This window comes from Chlorocebus sabaeus, chromosome 1, assembly GCF_047675955.1.
Source record: "Chlorocebus sabaeus isolate Y175 chromosome 1, mChlSab1.0.hap1, whole genome shotgun sequence".
Classification (NCBI taxonomy): Eukaryota; Metazoa; Chordata; class Mammalia; order Primates; family Cercopithecidae; genus Chlorocebus; species Chlorocebus sabaeus.
This window is the reverse complement of record NC_132904.1, coordinates 57,683,376-57,698,462: the sequence shown is the minus strand read 5'-3', so window position 1 is coordinate 57,698,462 and position 15,087 is coordinate 57,683,376. Positions and strand designations below refer to the sequence as shown.

At 41.8% G+C, this 15,087-nt stretch overlaps 1 protein-coding gene across 6 annotated transcripts in view; it reads left to right on the top strand.

The window, feature by feature from the left end:
- The first annotated feature begins 3,639 nt into the window (after positions 1-3,639).
- SYT9 (synaptotagmin 9) overlaps positions 3,640-15,087 on the top strand; it is a 221,877-nt gene continuing 210,429 nt past the window's right edge. For 2 of the 6 annotated variants that reach the window (XM_008008133.3, XM_037999773.2), the window contains exon 1: positions 3,641-4,088. In XM_008008133.3, coding sequence (XP_008006324.2) covers positions 3,944-4,088 — 145 coding nt within the window. In that variant the 5' untranslated portion in view covers positions 3,641-3,943. Of the gene's footprint in view, positions 4,089-15,087 lie in introns of all 6 variants that reach the window. The other 4 variants (XM_073018709.1, XM_008008152.3, XM_008008160.3 and 1 more) reach the window with 4 other exon arrangements.

Genomic DNA, 15,087 nt, shown 5'->3' with positions numbered 1-15,087 from the left:
AGAATTTTTATAGTTTCAGGTCTTAGATTTAAGTCCTTCATCCATCTTAAGTTGATTTTTGTATAAGGTGAGAGATGAGGATCCAGTTTCATTCTCCTACATGTGCCTAGTCAATTATTGCAGTACCATTTGTTGAATAGGGCGTCCTTTCCAAATAAAATACTTAGGAATATACCTAAACAAGGAGGTGAAAGACCTCTACAAGGAAAACTACAAAACACTGTTGAAAGAGATCAGAGATGACACAAACAAATGGAAACATGTCCCATGCTCATGGATTGGTAGAATTAATATTGTGTAAATGACCATACTACCAAAAGCAATCTACAAATTCAACACAATTCCCATAAAAATACCACCATCATTCTTCATAAAATTATAAAAAACAATTCTAAAATTCATATGGAACCAAAAAAAAAAAAAAAAGAGCCCACATAGCCAAAGCAAAACTAAGTAAAAATAAAAAATCTGGAGGCATCACATTACCTGATTTCAAACTATACTATAAGACCATAGTTACCAAAACAGCATGGTACTGGTATGAAAATAGGTTTACAGACCAACGGAACACAATAGAGTACCCAGAAATAAACCCAAATACTTATAGCCAACTGGTTTGATGATTCTTATAAAGAAACTAATCCTATTGGATCAGGACTCTACCTTTATGACCTAGTTTATTCTTAATTAAGTCCAATCTCCAAATACAGTGACATCAGGAATTAGGGCTTCAACAGCAGAATTTTCAGGGGACACAGTTCATTCTATAGCAGTATGTCCTTTCCCACATTTTTTCCTCATTCTTCTGGACCCCTCTCCAGCAAGATATCCTTTAAAAGTTGCAAGATCTTTTCAAGTCTAGACTCAGCTCAGAATTTCACTTACATACATTCTGTTGAATAAAGTGAGTCACAAGGCAGGCCCAAATTCAAGGAGAAGGGGAATAGACTTGACTTGTTGGTGGGAAGAGTGGTTAACTCACACACTCCAAAAGGACACATGGAATGGGAGGGATGGCTGTAGCTGTCTTTGGAAACAGTCTGTCTATTTGTCCTTGAACACATTGTTTAACCACCTGATTTTACTTTCTTTGCCTGTAAAATAGGAAATAATACTATCAGCCACTTTGGGATGTTGTAAGTAATAGATTAAGACAGTGTGTTTAGCACCTACTACATTGTAGTAGAAACATAACAGAAACAACAAAAACACATACGGGTTGTGCTCATACTATGTGGCAGCACTATTATAAGCACTTTAAACATATTGCTTTATGTAATCTTTGCAACAGTCCAAAGATACACATTATCTTTGAAATAAGATGAGAAACCCTAGGCACAAAAATGTTAACTTGTACAAGGTTGGTTGCATTGTAACTAGTCTGTCTAAATCTTGAATGTCTTACTATCTGCTTTATCCAAAGGACACTTTTTAGTTTTTTCTCCTTAAACTATATTTGAGAGTTTACAGTTGATGTTGTTGATCACTCCTCTACCAAACACTCCTCCTCCCATGACCACTATGACTCCCCTCTGTACAATCTTTCCTCCTTCTGTGATTGCTACCTTCCAAACTGCTCTTTCATTTCTTCAACTCTTCTTTCTTGAAGGAACCATCCCATGTAGCAACTCAATTTCTACCTTTCCAATGATGATTGCCAGTCTTCCCTCTCTCCTAAACTCTAGGCTTGCATTTCTAAGTGTTATTAGGGTGTGGATATATATGACCCATGTAACGTTTTGAAACATTTGTGCATTGTGCATTTCGCTTCTTTCTTATTCCATTGGTTACAATCTTGTCACTTAACACTTGAAATGTTTTTCAAATTTGGATGTTTCTAGCAATCAGCTAATGCCTTTGGCCTGGTTTAAGCCTTCATCATTTCTTGCTTGGTTTATGAAAGTCATTTTTTAACTGAACTTGTTGCTTTCAGTTCCTCACTGACATATGGCATTGGTGTAATATTTTTACGTGCTTCAACACACATACCTTCTCACCATTACTATACGGCTCCTCCACCCCCACCCCCAGCATCACACTATCTCTGGTGTCACCTTCTCTGTTCATGGGCACACCCGCCAGATGCGCAGAACTGAGTCCCTGCTTGGAACTTGGAAAGAGCTGCCTGGGTTTGAACCATGGGCCTATGGGTGTCAGATGCCCAAATGCAGGGTTTGGGTCCAAGATTCGCCAGCAAAGGCAATTCTTTTTCTCCTTCTCTAGGGGTTCCCCCCTTTGAAGAAACAGCATCTGCTCAACCTCCCCTACAGGCTCCCTTAAAGCTGGTTTCTCCTTCCTCTGCTTGTCTCTTTGCAACTCTCTGGAGGCATCTTTACCTTTACAGCTTTGCATTTTCTCTGCTATTCCCATATAAGTTCCCTGAAGCCCTAGTACCATTCACAGCAGGATTTCAAAGCTTGCCTGTTGCGTGAGCATTCTATGGGGTCCCAAATTACCTTTCTGTGCAATATGAATTGTGAGATGCCCGTAGAGACAGCACAACCTCATGGCTAAGAATGATAGTTACCAGTTCTAGAGATCCTACTGTAATTGTTCTAAAGTGGGGGCCTGAACACCAGTATTATAAAAAAGACAAAAGAAAAAGAAGGAAAAAAGTAGAAAGGAAAGAAAGAAAGAAAGAAAGAAAGAAAGAAAGAAAGAAAGAAAGAAAGAAAGAAAGAGAGAGAGAGAGAAAGAAAGAAAGATCAAAACTACCTTCATCATGTGTGAATTTGAGCAAGTAACACCTTTGTCAGTCCCTCGCCCCCAGTTTTTCATTGGTAAAATGAGGATAACAGTTACACAGACCTCGTTGAACTATGTACAGAATTAAATGAGATTATGCACCTAAAAGGCTTGTGGCACAGCGACACGCACACACACACACACAGTACTTCGTGGTTATTTCTAGGCTTTATTGCTTGAAAAGCTGAAAAGATGGGTGGATGAAAGGTGCCCTGAGGTTCCTTCCAACTCTCCAAGATTCTGTGATACTCCTCCTTGGGTGCTGAAGTCACATTGGCAATGTTTGGATTTCCAAACGGTTGCTTAGAAAACTAACCGAGACCTAAGACGCCCAGGTAAGCCTCAGAGTCTTTCCCGGGAGTCGTTTATTTATTTGATCTTAGTTCTGACCTAGAGCCTCCACCTTCTCCAAATCACCACGGTGGTCGAAAAGGGCCTGTGCTTGGGAAATCCTTCCTTTGTTGGCGAATCTTGGACCCAAACCCTGCATTTGGGCATCTGACACCCATAGGCCCATGGTTCAAACCCAGGCAGCTCTTTCCAAGTTCCAAGCAGGGACTCAGTTCTGCGCATCTGGCGGGTGTGCCCAGACTGCAATCTTCGCACCAGGCATCCAAGAACGTGCTTCGGACACACGCAGGGTGGTGGAAGCGGGTTCTTGGTTTGCATCAGGGCTGAGGGGTGGAGTAGCTCCAGCGCCCGGAGCGCGCACACGCTCACACTCCCCAAGCCAGGGCGCGGCCGCTCTGGGCGCGAGGTCCCAAACCAAGTCTCCCGCTTGGCCAGAAGCCGGGGAGTACCCTAGGTCCCCATCTGGGGCCGCCGCGAGTCTACCCTGCGGCGCGCACTCCTGACCCGGCCCCGCCCCGCCCCGCGGTGGCCTCGAGTAGCGGGCGGAGCGCAAGCAGAGAGGCGCTCTGGGCTGTGCGGCGCCGCCTCTCCTCGGTGTTGGGGGAGGGACAGAGGGACCCGGCGGGAGACAGAGAAAACCTGACCGACCGGCTGGCGAAGAGCTGCATGCAACCGGTGGGAGGCCGGGCCGGCTGGGTCTGAGGCTCGGGATCGGGCTCGGACCGTTTCCCGGCGGGTCCCTGGCGGTGAGCGCGGACGGCCCGGAAACGGCGGCTCTGAGCTGGCAGGCGGAGGGCTGTCTCCTGCGCCCGCCTGCCCGGCGCGGTCCGAGGATGCGGGGGGGGCGATGCCCGGGGCCAGGGACGCGCTCTGTCACCAGGCGCTGCAGCTGCTGGCCGAGCTCTGTGCCCGTGGGGCCCTGGAGCACGACAGCTGCCAGGATTTCATCTACCACCTGCGGGACCGTGCCAGACCCCGGCTCCGCGACCCAGGTGAGTGCCGCCACCGCCGCCTGGAGGGACCCAAGGGCCTTTGGCTGGGACTTGGGGCCGCACCGGGGCCTGAGGCAGAAGAGCAACGCGGACTGGGAGAGGGCGGGGGGCGGCCACCGAGCCAGGAGAGGGATCAAGAACCATCGCACTGTGGCCTGATGCTGTAGCCAGGCGGGGACTCGGGCGGTGGCTACTGCACGGAGGCCGAGTCCGGGTCGGCTGGGGCAGGGTTGGAGGGACCACGCCCGCCACCTGCGCTCCCATCGCCAGGGCTCCTGGGGGCGGCTCCCTAGCTCCGAGCTACGCTCTCCACTTCCTGGGCTATCTGCATTCAGAGCGAGGTGAGGCCAAGGCGGCCTCGGAGCCGTGGGAAGGGGGACGAGGCCGAAGGAAACTCTGGGAAGTTGGGAGTTGGGGACTGCCTCTGACTGGGACCGAATCCCACTGGGTGCTGCTCATCGTTTCTCCTGAGCGTCTAGTTCCTTTCCTTGGTCTGGGGTGAGAAGGGCGGGACGCGATCCGGCGTTGGGCCAGGGACAGGGAGCTTCTGGTCTTGGGCAGACGGGCCTGAACCCATTCCCGGCGGGTCGCACGGCGTGGAGGTGGCCTGGGCCTGGGTGCTGGGCTCGACCAGCGACTACCGCCGGCCACACTGGGGTCCGTAGGCTCGTTGGTCCTGGCTTGTGCACCTGTAGTTATTCCTAGTGAAAGTTGCAAAGCTCTTAACTTTGGAAAGTTCATTTATTTTGGCATTTGACCAATTAAGGTTGGAGGAGGGAGTTTTAGCGGAGCCATTTGCTTTTCCCGAGGTCCCTGTGTCTCCCAGGTCATCTCATCCACTACTGGCTAGCGGAAAATGCATTCCTTCCAATGTTTGCTTGAGATGTTTCTCACCTGGAGAAATAGTTTTCTCGAATATTCTCCCAACCTAAGTACTTACCAGAAAAGCATATTGTGGTTAGATTGTTAAAAATGGGATGAGAAAATGGCCTTTCTCTTGATATTGCTATGTATAAATATCGGAAATGAGCTATTGCCTTGCAAAGTATCATGGACGAGCTGAAACCAATTTATTATATAAAAATCCATTTATCCAAAAGATAAATTAAAGAATTATTTGATTTATAACGAGTGTCACACTGAGCCAGACTTAAATAGTATCTCCTTGATATATTCAAGATGGGTGTGTGGGGTGAAGTCATCTGCTAAAATTTAAAAGTTTATATCAGATTTTCCCTACCGGAGGCTTTTTTTCTATTGAAAAAGAAAAAATATTGTTTTCCATTGCCAATGGTTATATTAACTAAGTTTATCGAAGATGTCCTAAGTTGGCGAAGTTCATCCTTAAGCAGCAGAAGCAAGACAATTATTCTACATGCTTTGCCCAAAGCAAGTGTTAGTATTGAAACATCTCACTTCCTTGCTTATGACCGGACCACGAGTTTTCCTTGTTATCCCACATATGCAGTTGTCTTTGGCTTTACAAGAGAAGATGGATGAGGCCTATCTTTGAATCACGTATTTTTGGCCAGTTTTCTGTCTCTGCTCCTTTTAATCCAGGGGCTGGATCCTGTGTTTTCAGGTTCTCTTCAGCCCCTACACCAGGCAACCCCTGAGAAAGATTCACTAAGAGGACTTCTTACAAGAGTAAATCTGATTCCTTGGCTAAGGAATAGCTACAGATAGGAGTCAACCTTGCTCTGAGTTCCTGATATTAGTGCTCTCCTTTCTTAAACTAGGACACAGGGTTTTGAAGTAGCCCCATGCCCCTCTGGCTCTTTGGTTTGTGTTGGAAAGTAGCCAGCTCATGAGGGAAGGGGTGGGGGTGGGGGGTTCCAGTGCGAGGTGAGAGGAAATGAGGCCAAAGATTACATCCTAAGTGCACCCTCTCCTTCAGGATGCTTTTCCCTTCATTTCCAAATCTCCCTTCATTTCCCTCCTTCCTTGCCTTGTCGACATTAATTCTTACATCAGATGCATTTGTCTTCATCCCTCTGAAGCAAGAGTGACTTTAATCTCTGAACCCTAAAAGCTGAGTAGCTAGAAAAGCTGCACCACACAACACCATGTGAATAATGTCCCTGCTATGATAGTGTGAACCAGAACAACCATGCACAGCAGCCCTGAGACATGGGTTTCTAGAGAGAGTCATCTCTGTAAATGGATGACGTCTTTTTCTGTAAAGGAATCCACCTGAATGCCATGTCCTAGCTTTCTCTGTTATTGTCCATTCACGGCCACCCAGTGATAGCTAGGTTTCCTCAAGCTCAGCTAAGGACTTTGGTTATAAAAGGAGAAAAAAGATATAATTTCCTGTGGAGAGCAAAGTGACCCTGCATCTAGGAAATTTACTTATTTTTTCAGAGGTGTGGAAAGACTAGGGCACAGACCAGTGGGCCTGAGCCATCAGAAAGGTTATTTTTTGTCCAGGTAGTTATAGTGCCCTGTTGGGGGAGTACAGCACCCAGATTTCCCTGACTTGGTGTTCACAGAGGACTTGATGCAATTGTAATTTTAAAAAATAAGCCTAAGTTACAATTGGAATTGAAGTGCCTCGCACAGTCTGTCATCTGTACCAACTTGTGGAAAGTAAAGTGCTGAGTGTGAGCACTTTCGTCCATAGAAAGCAATTAGAATGTGCTGTTGGTTGCTTTTATGGTGTTTTATATGTTACTGATGTGGGACATAAACTGGCAGGCTTCAGAGACTAGCCTTTAAGGCAGAGGGAAGAGCAAGTGCAAACGCCCTGAGGTGGGAGCATTATTGATATGATTCTAGAAATGGTGATTTCAGAGGTGGCTGGAGAGGCATGAAAGAGATGGAGAGTGGTAAGACATATGGTCAAGAGTTAGAGAGGGTGGATCATGCAGAGTCTTGTAAACCATTATAAAGATTTTGGTTTTTACTCTGAATGAGATAGGAAGCCATTAGAAGGTACTGAGTGGAGAAGTGACAACACTTTTACTGCTATGTTGAAGAGCAAAGGTGAAGTCAGAGAAACCTCTTAGGAAGTTATTTCAGAAATCCAGACAGAGGTGACAGTGACTTCAACAGTGATAGTGGCAATGGAGTTGATGAGAAGTAATTGGATTATGAACACAATTTGCAGGTACAGCCACAAGTATTTATTGAAGGAAGAGATGTGAAAGGTGAGAGAAGGGCAACTAAGGAAGCTTCAAAGGGTTTTTGACCTAAAAATTCCATGTACAGGTAGAAGTCTTCAGGAAGAAGGTAAGGGTGAGGAAGGAAATCATGAGGTTTATTTTTTATTTTACTTTAAGTTTTTGTAACACATTAAGTGTGTGATGCCTCTTTAGATAGCCAGGCTGTTTTACAGTTAAGTGACCTGAGGTATGACTATCCTCTTTAATGTCAATTGCTCTATGCTTGTATTTTGTAACTGGAGACTTCGCTGTCAAGAAGATTAATTGGTTGTAGAACAGCATGTATTGTTAGAAGGTTTTCCTTGTAGGGAATTAAAAGGTATCTTAAATTTCTACCCATGGATCTTGATTACACTTTTTTTGGTCAAAAAGCATTAGTCTTATCCCTCTTCTCCATCATACACCTTTAGCTACTAGGAGGTAACCTATCCTAACTTCTCTAGATCCACTCTTTTCAAGGAACAGAAAGGAGGATTGGATCATGTAATGTCTAGGTCTTAAACATGTTTTTATCATTTTCTTTTCTTCTGTAGGGTGCCAACCACGTTTGTGCCAAGCACTTTATGTAGGTCATTTCACTAGTCCTCATAAGTCTTCTAAGCACTCATCTGTGTTCCAGCAGCAGTAGCAGCTTCTGGGAGCTTGTTAGAATCGGAGAATCTCAGTTATGTCCCAGACCCACTGAATATGAATCTGTATATTAACAGGATCTTCAGGTGAGAGTTGTAGGCACATTAAAGTTCAAGAACCATGGCTAAAAGTGATTGATATACATGAGTAAACTGAAGTGCGGAGAAGTAAACTAGCCCAGGGCCATGGAGTCCATTTAAAAGAAGAATTGGGTCTAAGTTAAAGTAGCTTCTTAGGTACTCACATCACATACACTGAAAACTGAGGAGTTATTGCCAATGAACATTTTCTAGGTATCTTTCATAAGAGCCACCCTTAGACCTACTTTCTCTCTTCTGTACTTGTATGATGGATTTAATCCCCCAGTGTAGGTCACATTCTATGTAGTTATAAAGATTCAGCTTAGTATTTTTGATTATGAATTCTGTTATCCAGGATACTGGTTTTCCATTCATGTTCCAACTCCATATTCTGGAGATTTTTTGTGCATGTTCTCTGTGTTTGTACCCAAGGTCTAGCAAAGGTTCAGCAGGTCAGAGTGTGAATCAGAGCCTTAAGACTCGTGATTAGTGACTCTTCTCTCCACGTAAATATTACTCTATTCAAGAAAAACTTTTTCTAGATCACTGGTTTTCAACTTTGGCTGTACATTAGGAATACTTAGGGAGCTGGAACAAACAAACAGAAAAAACAAACAACAACAAAAAAAACTACCAATGATTGGGCTGCACCCTAGATCAGTTTTAAATCACAGTCTCTGGGAAATAGGCCTGGTATCAGTATTTTAAAAGTTCATCTATTGATTCTGATATGCAGCCAAGTAGAGAACAACCTTTGAGACCATTGGGCAAAGAATGCATCCACCTAACCCTTCTCAGCTCAGTTCACATTTGTTTCTTGCAAAGTTAGGAAAGATAGTATCAAATACCAGGAACCTTCACTGTTACCCTGTACAGCTAGCACCCATATCAACTGATTCTTAAATTTCTTTTCACAACATTATCCCAAATTTTTATTTTGAGGATTTGTTGAACATGTCATAAGGCTCTATTATATCCATCCAATCTTAGAGGGGAAAAAACAAACCCATCAAGAAAAATCTTGTCTAAATAGAGTGTCATTAAAAGGTCAGAATATAGAACTTTCACGAATATCACCTTATGTTAAATTATAGTCAAGTCACTTATTAGAAAATGTACATGTAAAATAATAATTAAATGTAGTTTCTATGAAAAAACCTCCAAAATATTCATCAAGATTAAATATTAGCCTTGATTCAAGTTTTTCTAAGATAGTCAAAAGAGAATCAATCTTGAAACACTGGATGTTTTTGAATAGACCTTGGTGTGATTATGCACAATGGGATTAATTTTTTAAAGTTAATGTTAATTGCAGTCAGGAAAAAGAGTCTTCTAAGGAATGAGTGGCATATTGGATGCACAATATGTGAATATCTAATTTGCATTTACTTCAGTGACATTTTAGGGCTCCTTCATAAATATTTTATTTAAACAAGTGTGTTTTCATCTCTGCGGTACTCCTCTACATGGACCAGTGAGTGGTTTAGTCATGAGGTAATTATCAAGAGGGGAAAACAAAAGCAAATTGTGGTAAAGGCATTGCAGGCAGCCCTATGGCCAGCTGCCTCTTTCACAATAAACAATCAAAGACACAAACTTTTTGATGTGGGATAAACTCTCAAGGAAAAATTAAACCAACACCTAAAGGAAATCATCCTAAAATTTTCTATTATGTATAGAGCATAGATGTTGCTTGCACTGAAAAAGCATTGAGGTACTTTTATGTTTGTGGTGCAAGTGCAATTTCCCATATAGTTGGCTTAAAACATTCGTAATCTCTTCCTAACAGGTTGATTCGAGGGAATTAACAAGTTCACTCTCCAAAGTGTATAGAGAAAGTGGAGGAGCTTAGTGAGAGGCATAAATGGGGGAGCAATCTCACTTTTAAAAGGATGAGTATGGAGTACGTATTTCTATTTTCTGAATGAAGTTGAATAAAATCACCATTTGTGGAGAAGTTTTCAGTTTTCACTGCAATCTTGGAGCAAGAAGTGTGCATCACAACTTCTTTTTCTTTCAAATGTTTCATTTGGTGGGCTCTAGAAAGGGCTTTAGACCACATCAAATCCTGAGGACTAGGCTCTGCAGATCTCTTTGAAATCTTCATATGTCCTTGAACGTGTATTTTATCACACAAAAAATTTAAATCAACATTGATAGAACTGCACCTGAGAGAAAAAATATCTTCCAGGACATCAAGATGACAAAATGATATAAGCAAGGACTTTGGAGTTAGAATCTGACTGCACTTACTACCTTAGTGACCTTGAGTAAAATATTTCACTCTTCATTTTATTCATCTGTAAAATGGGAGTGGAAGATTGCTGTAACACTGTGCCCAGAGTAAATGCTCAAATAACGAATCCGTAAATTGATGTTTTTGGTAGTATCTCCTGCCCATGTTTCCTTTCAGCTATAGTCCACATACATGTTTATGTTTTACCACTTGTAATTATTTGTAGGTTAAATTTATTTTTTACTGTTTTGTAAACTTAGCATTTTATTACCTCTTATTAGCTGTGTGTTCCTGGACAAGTTATTTAACCTCTGTGTCCTCATTTTCTCACCAGTAAAATGTATTACTAGTATCTGGGTTACTAGTATCCAGATAAAGTATAGACTGCCAGTCCAATCTGAATTTCAGATAAACAATGGGTAATAATGCATGGCACATAATTATACAAAACAATTATCTGTTGTTTATCTGAAATTCACACTGAACTGGGCATCCTATAATTTTATTTGGTGATGCTGACAACGCTATACTAGTACCTAACTCACAATGCATATGAAATACCATAGTACCTGGTATATGCTCATAGTAATACACATAGTAAATGCTCAATAAATACTAGCCATTTTTTCTATTATTATAATTTTCCCATTGCTAACACTTATTATTATGTAATTATTATTATTATTGTGATGACTATGTATATTCCAAAGAATGGCTATACCTTTTTTATTTAACCATTCTTTTGAGGCTATTCTAGCTTGTAATTTTTTTTTTTTTTTTTAGTATGAATAATGTCTTGTATTTATAGTTCCCTATTTCCTTTTGGGAAAATTTGTTCGTGATAAATTATAAACAGTGAGCCCTAATTCCTTCGGTAGATCTATGTTAGTTAGTCCTGCTACATGTCAACAGTAAATCTGCTAGTGAATTAGGTGTATAATGTGAACAAAAAGTTGCTTATTTAACATGGTTTAAATAGCTGCCTAGTTGTTTCGATTTGTGTTTTTTGTTGTTGTTGTTGTTGGTAGGACTGAATATTTTTTGTTTTGAACCTTATATTTACTCTTATGTGATTTTTTGTGTTCTCTACCACATTCTCTATCATGTGCCAGTTTATTTTTTGAGAATCTTAAGGTTTTTTCTACCAGTTTCCATTAATTAGAATGTAAATATTCTGTCAAATTCGCTCACAGAAGGAGTATTGTATAGTGAATGAGCTCAGATTGTCTGACTATAATCAACCCATTATATTAAAGTGTCTTTTGAAATTTCAGGGGTGCTTCAGTAAATAGGGATTAGTTGTAACATTCTTTTCCAATGCAAAATGCTGCATTCATTAATATGAAATATGAGAAAAGTTGTTATAATTTGAATCTCTTTTTCTTTGTGTTTTCCTTCCCACTCCAAACCACCCCACCCTACCCTTATGTAGCTGTTACTTAACCACATTGAACTGATCAATCTTTTCTAGTTATAATTAAGTTAAATTCCAAAAACATTTATTGAGGGCCCCTTAAGTGCTATGTACAAGGTTGGGCATCTGTCATTCAAAGATACATTGGACATGCTCACTGCCCCTATGGAATTGACATAAAACAATAATGGCAATTAATAAAATCAAGAAGGGAGATATCTATTGGATACAGTACAGAAAAAAGAGTAGAGAAGTAATTAGCTGACTTGAGCGGATCTGCAGAGGCTTCCAACAGAAGGCTATTCTTGGGCAGAAGAGTTTGCCTGGAATTTGTTGGTGGGAAGAGCATTCTAGGAATTTACAAAGGTCCTAACACAGAAGAGGATGAATTCTGGGTAACAGTAAGTTGAGTGTGTTTTGCGAATGTTGAGAGATGGATCTGCTCTAGTAAACAATGGTCAAATCAGATCACGAAAGCCCCTGTATGCCATTGCCAAAATCCCACTGAGGACTGACTGGAGCGCTCTGATACAGAAATCTTGAAAGAAGTACAGTTTATATGATAAGCTCAAAGCATCCATTCTCAGCAAAGCACACCAGGAGATTTCAGTTCCATGAATGCAGCTTCTCAAGTCTTCCTGGTTCCTCATGGAAAATATACTCAGGTTACTGGCAAAGATGTTCTTTCTGTCCAAGATAAGGTCCTCACAGATTGGAATCAATGAATGGAAGTTTACCCATTTTAGATCTCCAACATGTCACCCGAAACCCAACTGTAATTACCTTGAATAGTTGTAAAGACTGCCTTTAGCAAGTTTAGTCATCTGGTTCAAACATCTGGACTCCAGATATAATTCCTGACTATGCCAACAGTGACATCTTGCTTCCTTGCCTGGTTATTTAATAATGAAAAAAGCAATGTGTTCAGCTGCATTGTAACTACCCAGTCTGTGGATGTGCACAGTCTGTTTTCTCTGAAGTTATAGGGCCCAAGAGGGAATAAGCGTGGCAGGCCTGCCTAGTGCTCACCAAACCATGCTGTAGAGATGGTTGTTTATTCTGTCTACAGGGGCTACCAATTAACAGGCACAATTTTTAAAAATAATTGATTGAATGCCCTTAAGTGGGTCCCATGCTGTCCATTTCTAATATCTGCCTCCTCGTCCCCACCCCGTACATGTACACTTTGCTTATCACATTTTTGGGACATGCCTGCCTATTGAAGACATCTTAATTTGTATCAGCTGTAGCACTGCAGAACCATTAAAAGAGTTTATGCTGAAAATTCAGGTGAGTTTTAACCCTTAATTAGGTATTCTGGAGACCGGATGAAAATTGATTGGAGAGGCTGTAGTTGGGGATGCCAGTTATTTGCTCATGATATGTTTATTGAGCATCTACTAAGTACCAGGCTCTGTCCTAAGTCTGTACAAATGTAGATATCTAGACACAGTATTGTACATACAGTAGGGAATCAAACAGAAAATTAAATGTTTGTCCTCATGAAACTTACATTTTGGTGAGAGGAAAATGATAATATATATGTAAATTATATAGTATGTTAGATAGTAGTAAGTGCTAAGTAAAAAAAAACCAAGCGTGGAAAGAGACCAAGACATAAAGACTAAACTGGCATCACTGAGAAGTTGACAAATGAGTAAAGGTTAGAAGGAAATGTGGGAGCAGGATACGCGTGTAGCAGGGGAAGAGCATTCCAGGCAGGAGAGCAGCGGGTACAAAGGTCCCAAGGCAGGATTGTGCTTGACATGTTTAGGTGCTAGCCAAGGGTTAGTATGACTGTAGTGAGGTTGGCAAAAAAGAGAGTAGTAGTAGATGAGGTCAGAGAGGTGATGGCAGACTGATTATAGGCCTCTATAAGCCTTTTTTCTTTTAAGTGACTTTTACTTGCAGTAAGATAGGAAGACATTAGCAAGTTTTATCAGAAGAGAGATAACATCTGACTTAGGAAGAGAAGGGATCACTCTGACCAGCACATAGAAAACAGACTATAGGAGGGTAAGGTTGAAGTTAGGGAGAGGAATTATAAAGCTGTTGTAATCATGTAGGTGAAAGATGGTGGTGGCTTGGACCAGAGCGATAGCAGTGGAGATAGTAGGAGGTGGTCAGATTCTGGGCAGCTGGAAGGTGGAGAAGACAACATTTACTAATGGATGGATATCGAGTGTGAAAGAGATGAGTCAAGACTAAGACTGTGGCCTGAGCAGCTAGGAGAATAGAGTTGTAGGAGAAGTAAGCTTGAGGGGAATGACCAGCAGCTCAGTTTTTGATGTGGGATGTTGGAAATGCTTATTAGTGAGTCCCGTGGGGATACAGACTAGACAGTTGGATATATGAGCCTGGAGTTTGGGAAAGATGGCTAGGCTGAGGGTATAAACATGGGAGTTGTCAGCATGTATGTGATATTTAAAATGAGTCTGTCTGAAATTATCTAGGAAGGCAAAGTGAACAGGAGAGTGAAGAGGACCCGGACTAAGTTCTAGAACTGTCCAACAGTAAAGAGGCTAGAGAGAACTTGAGGAACCACAAAGGAAGATTAATGAAGAGACACTAGAAATGAAAGAGAAAATCCAAGCAATAGTGTTGACCTGGAAGCCAAGATGAACAAGAAGGTAATGAAATAAGAAGGAATAAGCAGCTGTGTCCAGTGCTACTGTTAGGTCAAGCAGAATGAAGACTGGGTACTCACCATTGCAGGTAGTGATGCAGGGGTCATTGGAAGTGATGTTGACAAGCATTTTTGATAGAGAGGTGGGAACAAGAGCCTGGTTGGCATGGCTGTAAGAGAGATTGAAGGGAGAGGAATTGGGGCAGTGAAACTTAAATATTCATTTAAGTTTTTCTGCTGACAAGAGCAAATAACTGGCATAGTAGTTGCCGGTGAGGGAAGTGAGATCAAGAGTTGTATTTATTTATTTATTTATTTATTCATAAGTTACGAGACTTAACAGCACCAAAGTGATGGGAATGACTAGTACAGAACAAAAATTCATGATATAGGATAAAGAGGGGAGGATTGCTAGAATGATATACTTGGTTGAGAAGTTGGGTATATTTCCCAAGAGTTCAGTGTAGGCATTTAGGCACCACAGGCACATAGATGATATTTAAAGCCCAAACACTAGATGAGCTTACTGTGTTAATCCATTTGCACTGCCCTAGCAAAATTACTATAAGCTGGGTAGCTTATGAACAACAAACATTTATTTCTCACAGTTCTGCAGGCTGGAAAGTCCAAGAGCAAGGAGCTTTCGGATGCAGTGTCAGGTGAGGGCCTGTTCCTCATAGAGAGTACCTTCTCTCTGTGTCCTCACATGGTGGAAGGGGTTTCTTTCATAAGGGCATTAATCCCATTCATGGGGGCTCTGCCCTCATAGTCTAGTCACTTCACCAAAAGCCCTAGCTCTTAGCATTTTTCATACTAGGGATTAGGTTTCAATATATGAATTTGGGGAGG